General features: G+C 39.0%; 1 protein-coding gene across 6 annotated transcripts in view; it reads right to left on the bottom strand.

Annotated features, from left to right (window-relative positions):
- Positions 1-1,768: 1,768 nt before the first annotated feature.
- TRAF3 (TNF receptor associated factor 3) overlaps positions 1,769-17,900 on the bottom strand; it is a 69,266-nt gene continuing 53,134 nt past the window's right edge. For 5 of the 6 annotated variants that reach the window (XM_042814104.1, XM_042814108.1, XM_042814106.1 and 2 more), the window contains 3 exons: positions 15,074-15,214; positions 10,771-10,945; positions 1,769-9,623 (listed from right to left, as the gene is read on the bottom strand). In XM_042814104.1, the coding sequence (XP_042670038.1) occupies positions 9,052-9,623; positions 10,771-10,945; positions 15,074-15,214 (888 nt within the window). In that variant the 3' untranslated portion in view covers positions 1,769-9,051. The remainder of the gene's footprint in view (positions 9,624-10,770; positions 10,946-15,073; positions 15,215-17,900) is intronic. The other variant, XM_042814109.1, reaches the window with a different exon arrangement.

Below are 17,900 nucleotides of genomic sequence, written 5' to 3'. Positions count from 1 at the left end.
TCGGGACACACAAGAGCAGTAACCATGCTCTATCATCACTACTGATAGATGTGGCTCTGGTGGCCACTTCAAAGAGCTGTATGAACATGCCTTCCCCCGGTGCCATGCGAGCTTACGGTTTGCCTGACCTACAGTATTTCTACACCGTGGTCTCTCCTGGGGTGTTTTCCATGCCCTGCTTCTGGAAAATTAATAGCCACAACACAAGTGCTTTGTTGGTTTGCTTACTGAGCCACCACAGGTCTCTGGTTCTGGTAGTTCTGCCAACTTCCCGAAGGAGCACACATTCACTGAGTGAGGTGAGAGAGGAGAGCCGGGGCAGCGCCTGTTTAGGTGTGGTGCAGCAGGAGATAAAACCAGGCACTGTGAGACAGTGACAGCCCTCAGGGTTTAAGCCAGCAGGGCAGGAAACAGTGACACACCTGACTCATGGAATGAGTGCACTGGGGAAGGAAGGGGAAATCACCTCTTTCACCACTTCTTTTGCTCACCAGCTATTTCCTCCTTCCTCAAACAGTTCCAGGACTTCATCACGCTGAAGCAGGCTGCCCTGGCGAGCAGGGGAGTTTTCAAAAACATCTGTAAGGGCAGGAAGCCAGAAGTTTCAAAAACATTTATCTTCACCAGTCAGTACTCAAACCCAAGGCCTGAAATGCCGGAAAGCATTAAAAAGAAATTAAAAACTTCCCCTGCAATTCTTGCAGAGGATGACCCCAGCACCCGCTTAGCTCTGGACAATGTGCACGTCTGCACAGCACCCTCTGGAGACCAGACCAAGAGCTCTCTGCCCTGCTGTCACCTGCTGTTCAGCTCTCCAGAGCTGGCACGCTGCTGCTGTCACTGAGGTAATGCACTGCCTTCCTGAGGAAATCATGCCATAAAGCTGGAAGGTGCCTTCTGTTACCTGTCAGCAGGAAAATGCATCTATAAAACCTTCTTCTTGCCAGGCACAGAGTAATGGATCACTGCAATTATGATCCACGGCTGGGAGAGGAGCAGGGATGCTAGGAGAGAATCAGTGTTTGCCTTCAAGTTTAAAGCAGTTTTCTGCTTCTCCACCTATCCTGTAAGGGGATCAGCACCGAGTGCGAGCAGCACCAAAGAAAGAACTGGGATGAGCTCTGGGGATAGTGAAGACTGTTCTTCCTCAAGAGGGCTCTGCTTGAAGGTAACCCACATTTACATCAGTAATGCTCATAGAACAGAAAAGACGCTCTGTGCACTGCTCCTGTGAAGCTGAAATGGCACAGCTTTGGCCCCTCCCAAACCCCATGGAATGATACAGACTGCACTGTGATACATCATTTCTCACACGTGCACACAGCCCTGAAATACATTTCCGAGCAGAGGAAAGAAAGATGCACAAACGACACTGGAGAATAACAACAACAATCTCCACTTAAGACATCGAAACCGCAGCACCTCTCCTTTAGCTGCCTCTTTGGAAAAAGCAGTGGAACAAGTGCATGAAAAAGCATTTCAATTATTTCTACTCTGCTTACCTGAGCACTCTCGATGGTGACAGCAGGATGAACACCATTGCCTGGCTTGTTCTAACCAAGTTACTGCATGCAAAGTAGGGCTCTGATAACATTTATAGCAGCTTTCCTCAGAAGAGGAAGAAATGTGTCGTGATAAAGGCCTGTCAGGTGTAAAGCACTGAACAGCCGTGCTGTCTGTGGGAACACAGAAGTGATGCATCCTTACCCTGCTTGCAAGGCAACAGCAATCATTCAAATTCAACACACTAGGGTTTTTTTTAAAAATGATTTCCTACTTAGATTTATTTTTCCTTTAGTAACACAGTTTAGCATTTCAGAGTTTTGCATTCTATACTCTTACGCACTGTCCTTGTTTATTAGCATTTGAACACAAAAAGACATAGCAAGACCTCCAAACACAAATAAATACAAAAACACAATATACAGTAAACTGAAATACAACATATAATAATGCTATTGGGAAATTAAGACATGTTGCTAATTCTTTTTTGTTGTTGTTGTAGTTTATTATTATTATTATTATTATTATTTTAACAACATGGTTATTGCTGAGCAATAAATTATACATTTTAAAATTGTTTTTCCCCCCTAAATGAAAAGGACAAGAATCACTGGTTACCAGATCACTTGCACTGTATCCTTACAGCTATTGATAATTAAGACAGGCAGAATATACACAATCAAATGAGGTTGGCCTTCTTTGGTCTTTGTTTTTGATCATAAAACTGAACACAAGTGTACCGTTCACTGAAGAGTATGAGATTAAAGAGATGGTTACACAAGTCAAAAAACACGTTAATTTGTACATTATTCTTGATCACTGATGTCTTTCCCATAGATATTTCTTACAGAATTTCTTGGAAACAAATGTCAGCTTTAGTTTTCCCAATTATTACGTTGTTCCACGCATCTTAAAGGTTATCCTCCTTGTCTAAGAGATATGGACCCAATTTCAGCCCATCACCTCATAATGGGGTGTTTTTCACAGCTCTATAGTCACCACTAAATCATTGGAGTTTTACAGCTTGTAGAAAAAATCCGGAACTTTCCCGTTTTGTTTTTATTTTTCCTATAAAACTGAAAAAATACATCAACCAAACATCAGCTATAAGAGAACCAAAAGGTAGGTGGATCACATGGTGCATCAGCAACAATGGAAGCTGGTACCTCCCCATTCCACAAGTACAGATTATACAACTCTCTGCCAGTGACGCAGGTCATAGTTGGAAGTTGTGTCCTTTCAGACGTGAGCTATTTTCAAATCCAAAGCTCAGAACACTATGCAAGAAAATGACCCTTACGAATGATAATGCTGGTTTATCTCAGTAACCCTTAGACAGAGTCAAATTTTATCACTACGCCTCACACTGCCAGCAATGGAGCGTGTGAACACCGGCATCGCTAAGAAGTTAAAAAGTCCTTGCAGAACTGGCAACCAAATTAAAAGTTTAGTTCCAAAGGACCAAAAACACAAACACCACACAGAGACAACAAACCCTGAATGGGTAGGTTAGTAAGCTACAGAGTTGGGATCCAGATATGAATGTCACATCAAGTCCGGGGTGTTTGGATCCAGGATTTTGGTTCAGGTGCTCCTCTGTGAAATTTAGAACTCATTTGAACCCTAAGGAACTAATCCTAACTTGGAGAGAAAAAAAAATAAAACAAATAAACACAGCCTAATATCTACACTGAGATCGTGAAATGGAAGACAGAAGCTGCAGTCTTGCCCATAAATTAGAAGGGAAATAGGAATAGTCAGATCCTTTACGTCTCATGTATCTTTACTCTTCTAAATCTCAAGAAGATGTCCCTGAATTGGCATTCCACAGTTTTCCACAACCTTCATTATCTGGTGCTTCTCAGAAAGGCCTGGATTAAGAGGCAGGAAAGAACAAGTAAGCCCTCTGGATTTCAGTTTAAAGAAAAGGAGAGAAAACAAACCTCAAGAAAGAAATGGTCAGCCACACTACAGGCTAGCAGAACCAAGATTAATCCACTGCAAAATGGTATCATTCACCCTCCTGTTGAGAAGAGAATCAAGAGACTTTGTTGGTATTTTTGAACAAAGAGAGCAGGATACACATTTGCTGCAATTATTCACACCAACACGTTGTGCTGGCCTTCCACTCCACAGGCTGGGCAAAGCACAGCCATATTGGTAGCAACACAAAGGCTGCCATCCGTGTACAACCCCAAATCACGACAGCTTGTATTCTAGCCCTTACTGTCTTGATGTGGGCCTTTAAGGTATGTCAACTCGTTTTCAGTTCCTTTAAAAGGCAAATGTATTAAGAGTAGAGCCTAGTGATTGGAAGATGACCCTACAGAACTGGATCCTTCCCCTTAGCCTCAGCTCCAGGAGGTTCCTTACACAACTCTGGGCAAATCATGTCTCAGCCTCAATTTCCTTTTTCCAGAAGAGGAATAGTACTTGCTATAAGAAAATGTTTGCAGATACAGAGCGCTTACTGCCCTGTACACAGCACAAAAAGCTACTCTCAGACTGAATTCCAGAATTGATCTTTTTTTTGCAGTAGCTATGATTTCTAGGTCAATCAGAACATAGAGGCATTGACTGAATGGGATAGGAATTCTAAGAAGGGGTCCAGCTGTTTTCTATTTTTTTATTTTTTTTAAAAAGAGTGAATTTGCCTTTAACAAGCTGCCCATCTTTATGTTTGTTTCAAATGCACAAATCTCCTAAGTAGCTGAGTACAAGGAAGGACATGTCATAAGTGACATTCCAAGGTCTCCAGAAAGGCTACACAATTTGCTCATTTTCCCAGTCAGTAAGTGGCTTGTTTGCTATACACAAGACTTCAGACATGAACGATGGGAATCCAAAATTCTCCCTTAGCCCAGATCCTCCTCCAGCAGGAGCAAGTTATATTCGATCAGGTAGAACTTGAGGGGAAAGGGTTTTGTTTCATCACTTCTACATTAAAAAGAAAAACAAAAAGACTTTGCATATATGTGTGCACGCATGTCTGTTTGTATACGTATGTACCTACAAACTAATGAGTACTTTAAAGAGCAAAAACTATGAGATCAGGTATGCAACCCAAGAATTTTTCCCTCTCACCTATTTGTATATTTGCATAGTTAAATCATAACAAGGCATCAATACTGCAGTAACGCTTCTCACTCTTCTGTGGTTCAGGCAGTTTTTCTTATCACTCCCTAAACGCTTCTCTAAACAGCACCAGTGTTTTGAAAACAGAACAAAAATAACAGAAACCTTGCATTGTTGGTGAAATGCCTGACCCACGTGATGGAATACAGATACAAATAGGTGGTGCCTTTTATACTCCAACTCAATGAGCCAAAATTGTGGCAAGCTGAGAAACACGAGCAATACAATCACAACCTGACACTCATGGGTTCAACACTTAAACCGCAGCTAACAAAAATCGCTACTATCTCTGCATTTGAGAAATTCACCAGGCACAAAAAAACAGGCATGTATCTTCAACTTTTGTAAGCGGGTTAACCCATTGGAAAAGGCAATAAACCATATTTCATATTTATAAGAATGCGAGCGTGTTACCCACAACATTTTTTTATCCATCAAAATTATGCCACCCTTCCTATCTTCCTATTGCACATTCTCTCTGTGAAGAACATTTACAGTACGAGGCTGAAATCAACATTGCATATCGTAGTCAGCAGTTGAAGGTGTATCATGTAGACAGTAACTGAAACAAGACCCCTTTAATTAGATCAGAGGAGTAACGCAGACATTGTCAATCATAATAATCACAGTTGGCCTTAAAACTGGAATAGTTTCATCCTGTTTAGAATTCGAGACTTTCTAAGTAACAGATGCACACTCGCTGTGCTGAATGGCGCACAAAAAGGGCAACATCCAGATTCTCACACACTGGCATCTCCCTTCAGAAAGCTGGAAATGAAAGAGGCTTGTACATCACTTGGAGTGTCATCATTAAGAAAGAATACCAGCTAGAGACTTCAGCTGTGCGCTGCTAAGATCTACTAAGCAGAGGGAAAAGAAGACTGTTGAAGAAATGCTGTTTGCAGTAGTACAAATACTTTGGAACCCCTTGTGACAATGGCATACCACATGGGTTAGCCAGGGACTCCAGGGAACATCTGGGGCAGAGCATTTCTCCATTAATTATTTAGGATAGACTGACCCTGAAAACCTCGGATATCTGGGTCAGAAATACGAATTTTTTAAAAAACCATAAAGGGCATCTAAATGATGGAAGAAAAATCGAAATAATTTTAAGTGTTGAGTAAAGCACCAGGTATCTTTTCAATTTAGAGAATATACAGCGGCCTTGTTATCACAAAATGCTACATACTCCTTGCTGGAAAGTAGAGGAAACAGATTCCTATGTACAAAGTAAGAACTCTGCAGAGACAGCCTGTGAGTTCTGCGGAAAGAGGAGTGTTACAGTCAAGGCTTCAGGTATCCCACAGCAGGCGGTGTGTACGTTTGTGTAGCGAGATCCCGGATTTCACAGTACGCAGGGTTGTCAAACTGGAAATTCTCTGGCAGCTTCACGAAGTTTTAAAAAGTGCAGTAGGCCTCCATTTTATTAACTGTGATAAAAAGCATATATGCAAAAATATTTTTATATCGATAGCACATTACTGCATTATAAAAGCTGCCCAAGTGAAGCTGAAGATTCTGGCAGCTGGTGCTTTTGGCACTTGGGAGATGTGGAAAGCAGCATAGAGATCTGTGAAATAACAACAGTGACTGATGTTTCTGCTACAGTGATCGGCATTAAGATAGTTAGCAGTGTTCATATTTAAACTTCTCTCTGAAGTTTCTGAGTCAGTATCCCGCTAAGAGGAGACATTCAGATCTCTTAAAGCTACTAGTTTGGGCTGTGTGCACACTCAGGAAGACTTCCCTATTAGCATACACTTTTCAAAGTCCTCTTTCAGTCACAAAGGCTGGAAACTCTTTTTTCCTCCTCTTTCGGAGCCTGGATTTAAAAGCGCAATTCTGTCACAGGAGTTGGAAACTGTAGTCACAAATCTGCAGAATATGCTGGGCCCTGCTTATACTAGAAATCTCCTCCAAGTCCCAGATTGAAACAGGATATAAACTGTTTTGAGATGGCCAAACGTTTTCATTTAAGTTTGCAAGACATGCATTAGCAATGGGAGGAGAGTCCTTTGGACATTTCCACTTGGGAATCCTGTTTTCAGTAAAATTCTGTGATGCACAAACACAAAAGCTCAGCTGCCTGCATTCACAATTATTGAAATGACACGAATCGAGCGAACCTTCGCCCTAAAGCATAAGCGATGGGTTTGCTTATGCAGCCTGCATAAAACTGCAAGTGCCATTGAATTATATCTAGAGATATAGATGCAGGTATATCTATAGATATTTATCTCTTGTGCAGAACGTCCTCCTTGTGTGCTAGAAATTAAATGCTAGCATGTGCCTCCATATTTTAGCTTGCACCTGTTGACAGCTATGTACCATAGAGGGAATACAGTACCTGGACAATGGAAGGCAAGAAAAGGAAGACAAGTTGCTACTGACGATCGTGATGGTCAGCAGCAGGCAGTATTCTAGCAGGTGCCTGGAAAACCCATGAAGACCACTTAGCATGCACTGTATATTCATAAATACTTCTTGCAGGCACTGTGTGTGAAGGCACAGCCAAAAAAGACAACAGCAAAGACAAGCTGAAATACAAAGGCATGAACTCAACTGCACCTTAGACAAAAAAATTGTGACTATGCCTCAAAAAAGCAGAAAGCTGATACAACCTGACATTATAAAGACTAAGATGCACCATCTTCTTTCGAGCCCACACAGGCTTACCACAGCAGTGCAAGCCTGCTCTACTTAAGCGGTTCCTGGATTTTAAAAAGCACCACAGTCAGGCTATGTCACTAGACTTGCTTGTCACAGACTATTAAATAGAAGCAGATGAACACAGCAGGTTGCAATCAGCATGTTTCAGTGCTAGCAAATGCTTTCCACTAAAGTTCAGGCTGTTAGAATAAAGAAGGCCGTGCATTCCCTGTTAGAAAAGCTGTCATGAGCACATACATTCACAGCCCCACAGAGTTCCCCAGATGAGTCTGTTTAAAGTGATGCCACCTTACGACCGCAGGCATTAGAGGAAAAATGTCGCCCTCCTTCATGCTGGCCATGGAGACTGCCTAGTCCAAGCTCCATAGGAGCACTGAGCATAACGTTTTGGCACCTGTGTAAAGCGGATTCTGCCACGGCCAAGCCACAGAAGCTCCCAAAGCCAAAGGAATGGGTTTTGGCTTGTATTTGGAACACCACGAGGTGCCTAAGGGCTTTGAAGTCAAGGCTAAACATTATGCCTGAAGTCCAATTAAACTACTATTTCAGATATCAGAATTAATCTGAATAAAAAGCTATGGTTTATAAGCAGCACAGCACATCTAAGGCACATGTATGCATGCAAGCCACCATCACTGTATTAAGACATGGCTGATCTGTCCTTAAGAAGCAATGGCTGCTAGTACGGAACAAACATATAGGCTTTTTCAGCACTAATCCTCCTCCCCAATACTGAAAATACTATATACTGCTGACAGCATAATTTGCAACATATATAGCTTGATTGGAAAGCATGGGGCAGAACTTTAAAAACTGTACAGGATTCCGTTTAGAACTCCAAAGTTCAACAAATGCCCTATTTTAGGGTGAAAACAATTATAAATCTGATAATGATGCACAGCATCCATGAGTGATTTTTCCTTAATTTTGAAATAGTGTCATTAATTACGACATATATTGTAGGTTTACATTTCTAAAGAGAAATAACAGAATTGAATAGTTTTTTTTCCTATCACAAGTGATAACCAGTGTTTGATTTCTTCTATTTTTCTTCCAAGAAATATCAGTCTATCAACAGTTTTAAAATAAAATGTTTTCTGTAACAATAGAACTTTAAATAAAAATATGATTTTGATTCAGATACTTTTGAGAAGACATGGATACTTTTCCAAGATCTTCTTACAAAGTAATTATTAAAACAGAGACCAGATGAGGCCTTAAAAAGACAATATACTATATTTCAGACAAGATTGCACCTCAGTTTTTTCAAATAATATAATCGCAACATTACTTCATTTCTTCTTTTAACATGCTGACAATTTCCAGCTAGCCCACATGTGAATGTATTTTTGTATTCTAGCTTAAAGAAATAAAAGTCAGTAATTTATTCAGCACATACTGTATATGTCTTTTCACCTCCAATGGACTAGATCATTAATAAGTTAAAAACAAAACAAAACAAAACAGAAATCCTCTCTGACCGTAATCATTATCCTCATGAGGGATAAGTGATTCTTCAGAGTTTTAAGTGTTGCTAGTTCTATTAAAAAATACACCATGGTATGATTTCTTAATGTGTTGCTACTTTCTCATTTGGACCCTATGCAGTTATGCCTTCAAACTCTTCCATCTGTTCCACAAGGTGGTTCTGTGAGCTTTAGGACCTCTGATTGAAGACAAACTGATATAAAACCCCCAAATGGAGTTGTCTTCTGTTTAATCTGCCTCCCCGACCATATGTCAGGGGTCTGGTAGATCCGATGTATCCACTATGACTTTAATAAAAATAGTATCATCTTTAATATACGTTCCATTCTCTAGAACAGTTTGAGCCACAAAGACTGGGCAGCCAGACGCAATGTTCATTTCTCCAGTTGGCTTCTTGAAACTGCTACTGTTTGGATCTGGCTTGAAAGCATCTCCTAAGTGGCGCCGAGACGGACCCTGATCCATTAGCATGAGAGTCACTTTCTGTTTAAATGGCCAAGGAAGCAATGCATCGTATTCTCCACGCATTATGACAAAAAACAGCGACAAGTGCGTCCCCTTGCCCATGCCATCTCCATTAAGGTAAACTCTGGCACACATCTTGTAGCCAAAGTATCCAGTGTAAAAGGGTTGGCTGTACAAGGACAGAGTCTTCCCCATGACTGCCTCTTGCTTCCGACGTTTATAATCTCGAATCTTCCAAATTAACACTCCATTGTAACTAGCAGTTTCTAAAACCTGGAATCGGAGGTCCATGTCAGCCAGCCGAATATCGTGAACACTCAGCATCTGGTCGTGCCTGCTGAGCTGTGTCTCTAGCATGCCTGTTAGAAAATGGAGAGGATGAGGGGTAAGAAAACGGGCTTTTCTCTAAAGACTTTAAAAATTGATCATCAATACTGTTAGTTTATACACAAACATTTTCTTCTCCAAAAACCAAGCCACATATGGTCACCTTTGAAACAACTTCCACTGCCAATAGTTTGCCAGCTAGAAACTAGGTTAATTAGGATTGTTACATGTGTGGGTGTTAATGATGCATTCAGTATGAGTAAACTATTCAAATCATCTAAAATTTTGTCTGGCCAGTGAGCAAGAGGCTTCTGTATTTTGAGAACATACTTGGTAGCATAATCTGTAGCTTATTAGCCTTGGAAGGACTCGCAGTTCTGAAATTCAAACGGAATTTCACCCACCAATTACTCAAAATATTCTTCTCACACTCCACTTGTCTGAGAAGTGTAGTAGTTACCTTGGCTAAAGTACACGATAACAGAATGGAAAATTCAAGCTTAGCTCTGCTTTATATGGTCACTTACTTGGGAGGGAAGGCTGTCCCTTTTCCCCAGCATGAGAAGTAATGTGTTACTCTTTGCACACTGACAAAATTGATCAACATGCAATACTGAGAGGCAGGTTTGTTTTATACACATCCATTTAAATGTTAAGTTCTTTTGCCTTATTATTTAAACCCTTATATATGATGTATACTATTCAGCAAGTATGACAACAACCTTAATGCCCAAGCACATCTCATAGTAATTCTTTGGATCAAATACAATTCTCTAACAGATAGCAGAGCAGGTCATTTCAGCTGGATAATACTGATGCTAATCTATTCATGGATGAGAACAAATGATAGAAAATGATGTCTCAATACACTGAGAATGCATTTAAAGAAGATGCTGAAAGCTACTGGCTTTCAAAGATCAGCTCAAAAAGTGTTTATAATTAATTATAATATTGTAATCAAGAGAAGGGTCAAGAAAACAAAATAATTAAGCCTTAAGAACCAGTTTGGAATCATTGTCACAACACTGAAGTGACTGTATCATTTCCTATGCATGAATCACAAGAATCAGAATTACTGATGCTTCCACAGGAAAATGATAACAAAATTGGCATTCAAAGGATATCCTTTTTCCTTCTGCAGCACTGCAGAGTACTTCAGTCCATTGAGCTTACACTTACTTGTATTTCGAGCTCCTTGCCCTGCAGTTTTGTCAACACTTTCCAGCTCAGTCACTCTATTCTGGAGGGATTCTACACTGCTCTTCATGCTGTCAGCCTCCTCCCAGTTCTGTCGGAAGGGACGGATTTCTTTGTCCAGTTCTTTCAGTTTCTCTGCTTGACTGTCTATCACTCGCTTTGTGAAACAGTAAGTTAGAGTTACAAGAAAAAACTCAAAATAACAGAAAGACATAACTCATGCAGAATACACAAAGATTGTGTATTCATTATAAGATGCATTTCCAATATAAACAAGTTTCACTTACAAATATCGAAATAACAAAAAATTGGAGCACTATCAGAATTATCAACACAAATATTTCAAAGCAGGATTGTTAGAGTGCCTTTCTCTAAAGACTTTTTAAAAAAGCTTTTCAATGCAAGACCAATATTCTAAATGCCTCTACACTGGTATTACAGGCTGGTATTTGTTGGGTGTTTTAGAGTACTTAAGTAACATAGTATGGGCACAACTTACCATGGTGTGAATCAAGTGGCTACTTGCGTGCATGCTATTATCACTGGATAAAAGCAAATTAACTCACCCCTCAGGAAAGCCATCAGCACTCTTTCTCTCCACATAGAGTATGAATACGTGCAGACACAGGCATTAGCATACTACAAGCTCCTATCCATGTTATCCATGCCTAAGTCAGTTTGTGCCCATATCATTAGGAGTAAAAGCTCTACACAGCATAAGCAGAACTAGCACTGCTAACTCCCTTAATCACTTTTGAAATTCCCACCTTTCCTAAATTCAATAAACCACATGTCCTGAAGATGCTTGCTTACTGAGTTATTAGTTGTTTTTGTGGTTTTTTGTTTGTTTTTTAAGAAAACAAAATAAAAAAACAACTGATAAAACATTACAATGCTACAGATATTATATATATTATTTATATATATTTATATATATAAAAAAGACTAGTATTCCAAAAACAGGAATATTGCAAGCACCTCAGTATATTTTAAGGGACAAAATACTCCCCCCAGTCTACCTGACATCTGACATAAGAAATACAGAGTACTTAATCTCATCACGGCTAATTTTGACTAGCAGGAATTTTAGCCAGAACCCCATAGTCAGTTATAAAGTTCAAATGGTAACAGAAATATTTGAGTCAAGAAACTACTTTTGCTACCACCTACAGTTAAATTCCAAGTCTAACTTTACAGTTGATTATTATACAGTGCCAATGTGTGCAAAAATTACTTTTCACTTCTTTAAAAAAATTATGTTTGAGTACAAAACGAGAAAAAAGGTTAGTTTGCATTTGCATTCTTGTTAACCATGTGGACTCTATGTTCCCCACTGATAGGGAAAACCCTTTTGCCTCACAAAACCTTCAATTCCCCTTTTAAACATTTGCTTTTTAATCATGTGGTTTCAGTTATATCAAAAGTCTGTAATGATTAATTGATGACTGTCAATTTGACAAGCCAGCTAGCGAAATCATGTTCGTCTTGGAGTGTTCTATTCTGTTGTGACCCAAACCCACTAAGTAATCCAATATATTTCAAGTTAACCATTTATTTCTATGTTGGTGTTTTAAAACAAGCTTTTACGTATATACATATATATCACTTGCAAAATTAGGACTTTGTCATGGAAAACTGTGTCCTGAATCTTAAATCAATGACTATGGTGCCATTAAACAGATCGAGCAACTTTCCTGGACATAATGATCATTAGCTACCAACAGTCACATCCTTTCTCTTGGACTTACAACCATCAGAAAATAAATTAGGAAACAGCTGTTTGCTATACATACAAAAGGAAACACTCAATGGAATGCCATGAATGAACACCTTGAGACCAGAGCCACGGGACTTAGTCATTAGTTCACAGTTAACAAGCAGAAATAAATGCAAGATGTGTAAGTCTGATGTTTTCCCTGTACTCACACAACCCATGAACTCTCCAAGGCAAGGACATGCTTAAGGATTTATACAGTGCCTCACACAGAGATGCCCTCATTTCTGACTGGGCGCTCTTAACATTAACACAGTACTAAACTAAATAAATAAACACATTCTTCGACAAACTGGGAAAGTTTCAAAGGTGCTGAAGAGTTGTAAGCTCTTTTCCTTGGAGGATAATGTTTTTCAGAAGCTGCCACCAGGGACCAACTTCTCTCCATCAACACGTGCGCAATGTTCTGCCTTTGTAAATGTACAACCAATGTGCAGTTTAAGCTTCTGGTTGACATGTGTAGCCTTTTGTCTCCTCCACCTCTTCATGTAAATTCAAAAGATACAGAATAATTACAAATAGGGTTGTATTCCATGTTTGTTTTTAAAGCAGAGGGATCTCGATCATTTTACCCAATAGGGACACAGTCTCCCTCATGCTAGGAGATACTGATGTATTAACCTGAATTTAATGCAGAAGTGGAGAATTTCACTCTCTCTAATTATGCCACTAGAAAGCACACAGATGTCTCACACTGTACTCATAAATTTTCAAGTAGATATCAATTTTCCGAGCGAACTTTTTTATTTCTGCAACTGACCTCTCCAGATCATTAATCCAGAGTAATATCCCTGAAAAACCTATTCAGGGTTCTTCTGGATATTGATTTTTCATCTAGGTTTTTTGGTTTGTATTTTTAATATATTATTTCAGAAGTTTAGCATCATTATTTATTAAAAGAATTCAGCAAATTGCATGAGGAAATCTGAAGAAAACCATATTTGCAGTTCTCTCTCAGATGTTCCTAATGGACACAAGTGATAGAGCAAAACTGAATGGCAAAAGAACACACCAGGAAAGGAGTAACAATTACAACTTTGACTGGAGGAACAAACTGTGCATCCTCCCTTCTTTGAAGAAACGTACTACCTACTACATGATTTTATATTCATAAGATTGTTATGCCTTTTGTCTTACATGTTTCATGTCCACACTCAGCTTAAGGCTTGGCTTACTATTGTGATTTCATATGCTCATAAAAATGACTAGATACTGGATGTGAAAGCTCCTTTCCACAAAATAACAGCTGATCACATGCCCTCTCTTGGTGAAGCTACTGGAACCAGCAATCGGTCAGCAAGAATCATGAAAAACTACATCGTGCTTTCTTTATTTTACTTCTTGTCAGTGGTTATTGAGACAGCAAATGTCAGGCTTACAAATTAACTTACCTCCAGGCAGATTCAATAGGCAATATCAATACATACATGGATTAGCTTCCCAGTGTCAGAATAAAAAACTGTAAGCATGCAGCCAGATCCCAAACTATCATCAAACCAAGCAACAATGACTAAGGCAGGCTAGACTGGTTACTATGTGAGCAGAACACAGCAAGATTAAGTGCTGTAAGGATTTCTCCCCACTACTGCAGAACTTAAGCAGTAGTTTGGAGACTTAAGCCCTTCTTGACTATTGTAACACCTTTAGTTCAAATGCAAAGTGAACAGTAAGTGAAGGAAATACTTTCATTTAATTTCCTTTAAAGCAGATGCTAAAACATATCTGATATTGTGGCAGAAGATATACTAGGGTAATGTGTAGGCAATACCTTCACAGAAGCTTGTTAAATATCTCCTGAGGTTTCCCTAGCTGCAGTCCACACCATGGACATTAACAATTTCCCAGTATTCGAGTTCCAAGCTAGGTCTGCAAAGTATGTCAGCTTGGACCAAGCATCATGCTTGTGCATCCAGAGCACTTCTACTTTAACACTGGTTTGTGGCCAGGTGATTCAGACCACAGAAAAAGAAGCTCACACCTATTGGCAAAGGAATATATGGACATATTTTCCTCAGAAAGCTCAAAGGATAACAAAAATACTGATTTTTATAAAGTGTATTAAAATGCATTGTGCTAGGTTGGGAATAATTCAACATCAGATTGATTTCACTCTTAATTAGTAGCTTTTAAAATACCAAAAAAAAAAAAAGAGAAATACAGCTAAATGTATTAAGCATATGACAATTTTAAGATGCTGATCTTTTCCTCTAGTTTGACAGCAGTTATGATTGTTCTTCAGATAATATCTGTAACTTTGTTTTTATCATTCTCCTTTTTTAAATGGGGCTCTCCATTTTAACCCAGCCTAGGCAATTGCTGTGCTCTAGTGAAGTATCTTCTTCCAACAAACACAAGCCAGCTGCTGACAAGAATAAAACAAAATCAGAAAAGCTTTACAATAAGCTAAACTCTGCCCCCTTTTACTTACAACACCTCACTTCACAAGTGTAAATGTACAGTACAGAAGCTACTACCATTTCTGCTTTAATGGGGAGATTCTAAATTTCTTACCTGTAAATGAAGTATTTTAGATTCATTATTCCGTAGCATTTCCTTCTGTCTTTCAATTTCTATTTCAAAGCTACAAATCTGATTATGTAAAGTTTGTATACTCTTGTTCTTTTCCAAACTTTCATTCTGGAGCAAGGCCACCTGGAAAAAATTCTACAATTACTCCTGCCAGAGTTTATTAAAAATACCTATAACTTCATTTGTTGTAAACTACCTTACATCCATGAAAGAAATGAGATCCTAAGGAAACCTCTCTCTACGTGTTTAAAATAAACAAATAGATAAATGAACAAACAGAACAACAACAAAAAGTAAACAAAGATGAACAAAACTAGCTATTGGATAGCTACTTCTCCACTTCCACAGAGTGGTACTGGTGCAATTTGGGATGATAAAAGCACAGATGGGATACAGAAACAGCAACAGAACTTATCCAAGCATAATCTTATTTAGGTTGTAACCGTGTTGTGGAACTATGACTGCCTCGTAGTGCAACAACCACTGTTGACTTGGTTGTGGCTTGGAGTTTGGAAGAAACCACCTGAGCCCTGCACACACTGCTAATTAAGAAAGCATTCATCTCCCCCATCCATTCCTATCTATTCTGATCTGTAGAAATTTCAGTAAAAAATTGCCTGAATGGCATTGGTTTGGCTTCACAGAATGTCACGGTGATGAAAACTCCTGAGACAAGTGAATACAGAAAGGATTCATGCATCTGAAGGAAAACCCAGTGTGTCTACTAGTAGAGCCAATAGCTACAGAGACAGACTGCAGATTATATTCTCTCTCTGTATTGACATTTTATGAATTCATTCATTAGTGACTCATTCTGATTTTAAAACATGAGCCTTGCTACAAGAATATCATATATTATATCTCCTTGGAGATGAAAGTAATACATTAAATATCTCTGTTACTGCAGATACACACTATTTTCTGCTCCATTCATTAATGTGGTTTGGAGAAGGGTAGTGGTGGGTTGCTTCTATTATTTTTTTTAAAACTCCTTTTCCCTAGGCAACTAGTAAGCAACAAAAATGTAGAAAATAAACAACCCAAAATAACATTTGGATAACATTTGGACACATACTGATTAGTTCCACAGTTAGATCTTCATGTGGATAGGAAGCAGTACCATTCTCGACCCACTAAAACCTTCTGATAAACATTCCACATTAAGACCAATTACTTGGATGCTTCGTGTTCTCAGGATCTAACTCCCTCAGCACATACACAGAAGTTTTTACCCCTGATGTGAACACCAATGTAGAATTTAACTGCCCTCTAATCAGACACCACAGGATTACTTCTATGTCACTACATTCCTAGGCTCAAGAAGCTATTTGATAAGTAATTTTGATCACTATACTAGTCTAAAGTGGACAAAATAGACTGTCAGAGTCCACATGCATTCAGCACATTCACTGAAAAGGGGTCCAGAAATAGAGAGATACCATACTTCATATTATGTGTTTATCTACTTTCCAGTATAGCATAGCACATATGTATATAAACACATTAACTACAATTCCCATACTGGAACTTCAGCAGAAGAGGTTCAAAAGAAATGAGACAAGGCTAATTTTGCCAGTACAGAGAGAGAAACAATCCTGAGGCTAAAGTAATGCATTCCTAGGTACTAAACAAAATTTCCAAGAGTAAGTGCAAATTTAAATTAGTATGTCTGCCTCCCACATAGTTCTGATCTGCTGGGTTGCCACTTTAATTTTTACATCCTCCTTTTCCTCAATGATTCAGCGTTCTTTAGTCAATTGTGATCCTTACATTCCTCATCTCTCACTGTTTCCTCCCCAGGCCTCCCAGTCATCAGGCAGTTACACTCTGTGTCACCAGCTTTACATTTCCATTTTTGAACAAGTTATAGTATGTGGGCTTGTCTTGTGCTCAAATTTTCCACACACTTTTACAGAACATAAGAAAAACAGAATTATGTCTTGCAGTCTTTAATCATACAGAGCTGTCAATGCTAACTCAGTAATTGCAGTTTGGTGGTAATTTGCGAATAAAAAGTCTTTAATGCTAAGTAAATACAGTTTCCTAATTATATTTGGCATAATCTTTGGAATTTAGGGTAATTAAATTAAAAACAGGGTAATGGAAACATAGCATCCATTTATGAACTGCATCAACAACTGACTTCCTTTATTGTGCCGTATTTGCAATATCTCGAGGAAAAAGTGTGTTCTTATTCATCAGTTTTCCAAATAAAGCCATTCTTTTGGTTATTGTTTACTAAAAAAGAATGGAAGAAATCCTCTTACGCCACGAAGAACTGGATTAGGGTAGACAGGTCCCATTTTTAAGTCACACATTAAAAAACAAAGAAGAATTTATACTGCATTTCCTTAAGACTGGGGACTGGGGACAAACTTAAGGGACAAAGGCAGAAAATTATATTAAAATCCAGAAAACCAATTGAAATTCATCTGTTTCCAGTGCCAAGAGCACAAAACCTGTGGGCCAAAGCCTGTCCCATCACAGTGACCAAAACACCAAGTTTTAATTTGTTCCACAACATTAAAAGGCTGGCTGTTATGTTGAGGGACGTTGGACTGGATGATCTTTTAGGTCTTTTCCAACCTTGGTGATTCTATGATTCTATGATTATGATCCAAGATTTTAAATCTGATCAGCTTTCAATTGCTTTTTGCTACTAACACTGTTCAAATGCCAAACTTATAACTCAGCACAACCTTTGCAGCTCTGAAGACTTTCAGCTTGCATGCCCCCACGTCACTGTTGGGGACATATCTCAATGTGGTGGTGACTGGGATTGGGCAATTTCTTCTTCCCCCGCCATATG

This window comes from Centrocercus urophasianus, unplaced genomic scaffold (assembly GCF_019232065.1).
Source record: "Centrocercus urophasianus isolate 14NV4802_14NV808 unplaced genomic scaffold, USGS_Curo_1.0 seq_14, whole genome shotgun sequence".
In the NCBI taxonomy this organism is placed as follows: Eukaryota; Metazoa; Chordata; class Aves; order Galliformes; family Phasianidae; genus Centrocercus; species Centrocercus urophasianus.
This window is presented reverse-complemented; position numbering and strand designations above follow the sequence as displayed.